Source organism: Oryctolagus cuniculus, chromosome 1 (genome assembly GCF_051225735.1).
Source record: "Oryctolagus cuniculus isolate XC-2025 breed Fujian yellow rabbit chromosome 1, ASM5122573v1, whole genome shotgun sequence".
In the NCBI taxonomy this organism is placed as follows: Eukaryota; Metazoa; Chordata; class Mammalia; order Lagomorpha; family Leporidae; genus Oryctolagus; species Oryctolagus cuniculus.
Window position 1 is genome coordinate 15,263,780 of NC_142867.1, and position 6,661 is coordinate 15,270,440.

The following is a 6,661-nucleotide window of genomic DNA, read 5'->3' on the forward strand; positions in this document are numbered from 1 at the left end:
GCCCGCCCTGGGCAAGCAAACACATAAATTTACTGGTTTCACCTTCACATCATTTCAAAGCAGGTGCTACTTTTTCCTCTTCTTTTTTTTTCTGGTTTCATTCCTTTTTTGCTTTCAATTTTGCAGAAAGATGCAAAGATGGTACAGACAGTTCCTATGAAATTTTTCACCCTATTTTCCCTCAATGGTTACATCTTATGTAATTACACCATGACACAAAAACCAGGATTTTTGATATTGGCACAGTCTATGTGTATGACTCTATGTAATTCTACATAATTTTCTCACTTGTGTAGATTCATATAATAACCATTGTAATATAAATACAGACCTATTCTGTTACATAATTCATATTTAATACAGTGCTCCCTCACACTACCCCTTATACTCACACAATCTCTTTCCACTGGAAATCACTAATCTTTTCTCCCCCTGTATAATTGTGTTATTTTGGTAGAGTTATACATGAAATTATATAATATGTCAACTTTGGAGATTAACTTTTATTCTTTTATGTTAAAAATATATTGTATTTATTTGAAAGACAGCATTACTGAGTGGGGGAGAGAGAGAGAGAGAGCGAGATCTTTCATACATTAATTCACTCCCCAAATAGCTGCAGCAGCCAGCATTGGGCCAGCCTAAAGCCAAGAATTAGCAATTCCATCTGGATCTCCCATATGGTTGGCAGGGACCCAGTGATGTGGAACCATCATCAGTTGCTTTCCCAGGCCATTAACTGGAAGCTGGATCAGAAGTAGGGCAGCCAGGACTTGAACCAATGCCCATATGGGATGCAGTCCTCATAGGCAGCAGCTTAACCAGCTGCACTACAAGGCCAGAACTCAGTTTGTTGTTGTTGTTGTTTCTCAGCATGATATCATTGAGATCCATCCAAATTGTTGCCTGTATCAACAATATATTCCTCTCTGTTCTTAAGTAATATTCCATAGTACATGAGGATGCCCCAGAACTTGCTTAACCAGTCACTTTTTATCATTTTGGTTGTTTATGATTTGAGGCTATTAAAAATGAAGCTATTATAAAAATTTATTTACAGTTTTTTTGTGAATATAAACTTTGTACAAACATAATTGTCCAAGAGTTCATGGACTAGGCTGTATGATGAGTGTCTGCTTAGTTTTTTAAACACTGTCAAACTATTTTCCAGAGTGACTGCATCCATTCACATTCTCACGTGTAATGTGTGAGAAGTACAGTTACTCTGCATCATTGCCAACACTTGCCATTGTCACTACTTTATTTTCATCATTAATATGTATGGTGTAGTGGTATTCTACCAGGCTCTTAATTTGCATTTCTTTAATGATTTGGATATTTTTTCATGTGCTTGTTTGCCATCCATAGAGCTGTCTTTGGGAAATGTCTTTACCAACATTTTTTAAAAAGATTTATTTTATTTATTTGAAAGAGTTACAGAGAGAGGTAGAGATAGAGAGGTCTTCCATCCACTAGTTTACTCCCCAGATGGATGCAACGGCCAGAGCTGTGTCGATCCGAAGCCTGGAGCCAAGAGCTTCTTCTTGGTCTCCCACATGGGTGCAGGGGCCCAAGGACTTGGGCCATCTTCCACTGCTTTCCCAGGCCACAGCAGAGAGCTGGATTAGAAGAGGAGCAGCTGGGACTAGAACCGGCATCCATATGGGATGCCAGCACTTCAGACCAGGGCTTTAACCCGCTGCACCACAGAGCCAGCCTTTACCAACATTTCAACTTGATTTTTAAAATTTTGAGTTTGAGAGTTCTTTATATCTTCTAGGTATAAGTCCTTTGTCAAATATTTTTGAAATATTTTTGAATATATTTTTCTCTAACATGCTATTAAATTCTCTTAACTAGATCTTTAACCAGAGCACAAATTTAGAACGTTCTGAAGCATTGTGCCTCCTGGTATGATGAGGCTTCAAAAAGTTCATGGGAAATGTGCATATGAAAAAGCTATGCTCCTATTTCAAAAATTTTTGCACCAAAATAAATATCTTTTTATTTTATTTTTTTCTTGAACTTTTTGACATACCTTGGTATCCTAAGCATGTTGAAATATCTTGGTAGTTGGTTATTTTCTTTGTGGTATTCATTGGATTATGAAGTTTTATCTCACAAGAAATAAAGTAATTCACACTGAGTCAACTCATCCATGGTGGTGTTTGCCCCAGTTTTCTTAGCTCTTTTTTTTAACTTTTTAAAAATTTTATTAAAGATAAGCAAATTTCGTGTATTTCATATATGCAGATTTAGGAACATAGTGATACTTCACACCCTATCCCCCTCCTGCCCATGCTCCCATCCTACCTCCTTCCTCTCTTATTGCCTCTCTTAATTTTTACAATTAGCTACTTTCAGTTTACTTTATATTCGTAAGATTAACCCTACAATAAGTTCAACAGTAAGAAGAAAAATAACAAAAAAACACTGTTCCTCAACAGTAGAGAACAAGGGCTGAAAACAATCATGAAATCTCAAAAATGTCAATTTGACTCAAATACATTACATTTTTGTATTTTATTGGTTACCGCAGATCAAGGAAACATATTATTTGTCTTTTGGGGACTGGCTTATTTCACTAAGTTTAATGATTTCAGTTGCATTCATTTTGTTGCAAAAGACAGAGTTTCATTCTTTTTTGCTGCTGAGTAATGCTCTGCAGTGTATATATGCCATAATTTCTTTATCCAGTCTTCAGCTGATGGACATCTGGATTGATTCCCTATCTTAGCTATTGCGAGTTGAGCTGCAATAAACTTGAGGGTACAAATTGCTCTTTCATTAGCTGATTTCTTTTTGTTTGGGTAAATTTCTGGGAGTGGGAAGGTTGGGTCATATGGTAGGTCTATATTCAGAATTCTGAGGTATCTCCATACTGTCTTTCACAATTGCTGTACTAGTTTACATTCCCACCAACAGAGGTTAGGGTACCTTTTCCCCCCACGTCCTCACCAGCATTTATTGTTTTCTGACTTTTGTATGAGAGCCATTCTAACTAGGGTGAAGTGAATGAAACATGTCTTCATAATATCATATCACTGATTTCCTTTGAATTCAGAATAATTAAAGGGAAATTGATAAAGCTTATGTCATTGTCCTATCAAGACACTAGTTTGAACACACCCCTGATCTATCATAGCTTCCTCTGATAAATGCTTTTACCCTCTGGGTGGACACCTCATTGAAAGGGGTCCATTTCTTCTATTTTATAACACATTGACCTGAGAAAGACACTTGGGGGAACTTAATACTTCTCAGTCCTTGTTAGAGGTTGAATTGAAACCAGTTGTTCCTTGTTCTATCACTAGAGCTACCCTGCTAGGCTTGTTTCTAGATAGATTTGACATAATCAAGGGACCCCACATCAACAACAGTCATAGAGTGCCACTTCCCATCACTAAAGGTACATTCTTCCTGACCATCTGTTGAGCTCCTGGTACAAATAAGGGAGCACTTGACTCATGTGTCAAGTAGTGAGTTTCTTTTCCCCTTTGGGCAATTTCATTCACTACATAGTATTTTACATGCCAATGTATAAAATCACATGAAAAATAAATAATATGTTTAACTGTGATATAATCCAAAGTGAAAATAAATCATATTTAATCCCTTATGTATCCTTGAATCATTACTTTTCAATTTATTCTACATGAAAGTAGCAGTTATAAATATGTATATATTGTTTGAGAGTTAATTTGTGAATTTCAAAGATGATCTTTCTTCTTTGTAGTTTCTGCTTCCCAGGAGGGGTCTTTTACCCTTTCTTTGTTCTTCAGGGTTCCGGTAAGCATTTTTTGCCTCTTTGTGTTGATAAGCCATTAAGTTTTGTTTTCTTTGGTATTCTACTGGCCTGTAAGTTATAAACAAAGGTTTCAACCTGTTATTTACATCTTAGAAGGCTCCCAACCAATATCAATCTTTAAACAATCCCCATCAGCCTTCTTACAGTATGCTTGCTAATATCAGAATCCTGAAGATTCTGCAGGATAAATTTAATTTATTTAAGCTCTATTGCTGATCCAATATTTGTCTTCTTCCATTTGATAAATCAGTACTCACTCACCAGTATACTCTCCAGGAAGAAATTTGTACTGCTATTATATCGTCATTTATTTATGCCTTTTAAAACGAGCTCTCTGTTGTATAATTGCAATGATAATTGTTTAAAATACCATGGTTGTAAAGAAAAAAAAATCCCTAACTTTGAGTGATGTATAACAATAGAAATGCTCAATCACATAAAATCCAGTGGAGGAAGGGCTGGGCCTTTTTATGTCATAGGTGGGCCAGGTGTGAGGGTGAGGGTAGGGGCCACCAGCAAAGGTGAATTCCTCCATACTTGTCTTTCATGTGGCCACCTGGCCTCCAAGCCTGGGGAAGAAGGCAGGGGTGTGATGTCAGGACAACAGAGTGAGATCAAATTAAGATTCAGGGACAAGGAATAAATTCTATCATTTGGGCAATGAGTGAGATTGGCTGAGGCTTGTGTCTTTGCTCCATCAACATTTACATGAAAAATTGCTGTTGTGATATTGTGAAATATAAAGGTGCTATGTGTCCCCACTCCCTGGCATATAGCCTCTGTAATCCTTGGAATCCTGAGAGTGGTAAATGTCCTTTTGTTTGCTAATGATGGCTGGCAGCCCCTCCAGGCTTCCTCCTGTACAGGAATAAAAGGATTATCTGGCTTGAGAAGGGAATCCCATAGGTAGGGGTTTTATAACAATAGTAATAGAAACACATTACTAGGCTTCAGACACATGGGGACTGTGAACACATCTCAGAACAGTCTTTTGATTGACTAATTTGAAGACCTTGAAAAGGATAAAATGATTAAAATAATCAATGGATGAGAAAAATATAGGTTACTAAAAATACAAAATCATATCTAAATATTAAAATATAATATTTATTATTAAGTAGGTACTTAAATACCAATTTAAATATTGCACAAAGGAATGTCTGTTTAACACAATGGAAAAGTATGCTAGATACATAAGTATCTATGTTTTTTAGAATCTACTTCACATAATTGTGAAATATATTAATCTATGATTCTTAGTAGCATACATTAACATTATTCTGTTTAATTTCATTAATTTTCAAATGAACCCATGGCTTTCATATAACTGTATTTATGGTGGTTTCCTTTTAAGAAAAAAAAAACAGAAAAAATTTTTGGAAAGCAAAAAACTGTTGTATTTGTCATGAAAATCCAACTAAAAAGAGACACTTAAAATGCAGCTTTTTTTCTTCTTCTTCTTTTTTTTTTAATGCGGCTTTTTCTCTTGGTTCTTTTCCAGAGTTTTTGGTAGTCATGACACAAGGAAATGGTACTGAAGTCACCGAATTCTGTCTTCTGGGATTTAGTGCCCAAAACGAGCTTCAGTTTGTCCTCTTCACCATATTCCTTGTGATCTATGTGACCTCCATGGTGGGTAACACTGGAATGATCCTACTCATCAAGATAGACTCCAGACTTCAAACACCCATGTACTTCTTCTTACAGCATTTGGCTTTTGTAGATATCTGTTACACCTCTGCTATAACTCCCAAGATGTTACAAAACTTCGTAGTAGAAAATAAAATTATATCATTTGGTGGCTGTGTAATGCAGTTATTGGTTTATGCAACATTTGCAACCAGTGACTGTTACCTCCTGGCTGCTATGGCAGTGGATCGCTATGTAGCCATCTGTAAGCCACTTCACTATCCAATAATCATGTCTCGAACAGTCTGCATCCGATTGGTAGCTGGTTCATATGTCGTGGGCTCAATAAATTCCTCTGTACACACGGGTTTGACATTTTCATTGTCTTTCTGTAAGTCCAACAACATCAATCATTTCTTCTGTGATGTTCCCCCAATTCTCACCCTTTCATGTTCCACCATTGCTATGAACATCATGCTGCTTGTTGTTTTTGTGGGATTTAATTTGATGTTCACTGTGCTGGTCGTCATCTTCTCCTACATATACATCATGGCCGCCATCCTAAAGATGTCTTCTAGTGCAGGGAAGAAAAAAGCCTTCTCCACCTGTGCCTCCCACCTGACAGCAGTCACCATTTTCTATGGGACTCTCTCTTACATGTATCTACAGCCTAATTCTAATCATGCCCAGGAGAATATGAAAGTGGCCTCCATCTTTTATGGCATTGTGATTCCGATGTTGAACCCCTTGATATACAGCTTGAGGAACAAGGAGGTAAAAGAAGCTTTAAAAATGATAAGGAAAAAGTTATTTTAGATTGAAACCAGATTGTTAAAACTTAGCCCAGCAGTGTATCAAGTAGAGACATTTTACCACGAGTTACTATTTCCAAAACTGAAAACATGTTCAACTGTTAAACCTGAGCTACCCCTTTCAGTAGATAAAGTCTTAGAATGTGGGGGATATACCAAGAACACCTTCTGAGACCCATTTTCTTTGGAATATGTTTTGAGAAACTGTTTTATACTTCCCATGGAAAAGGGCTTTGTTGGGATTACTTAAAATATTAAGAAATATGTATAAACAGTATAAATATCTTAAATATTTTAAATATGTTGTTAATGATTAAAAATCTGTATTTGTATTAAAAGCGATATTAAAATTATATTTTATTACTTTCTACTCATTTAAACACTTCTTAAGTTGTCTATAATGCAGCCCTTC

At 36.3% G+C, this 6,661-nt stretch overlaps 1 protein-coding gene across 1 annotated transcript; it reads left to right on the top strand.

Moving 5' to 3' along the window:
* The first annotated feature begins 5,323 nt into the window (after nt 1-5,323).
* LOC127492846 (olfactory receptor 5AK2-like) lies at nt 5,324-6,253 on the top strand. Its single transcript, XM_051853904.3, has one exon. It carries the CDS (start codon nt 5,324-5,326, stop codon nt 6,251-6,253), a length of 930 nt encoding a protein of 309 aa, XP_051709864.3.
* Nucleotides 6,254-6,661: the final 408 nt, after the last annotated feature.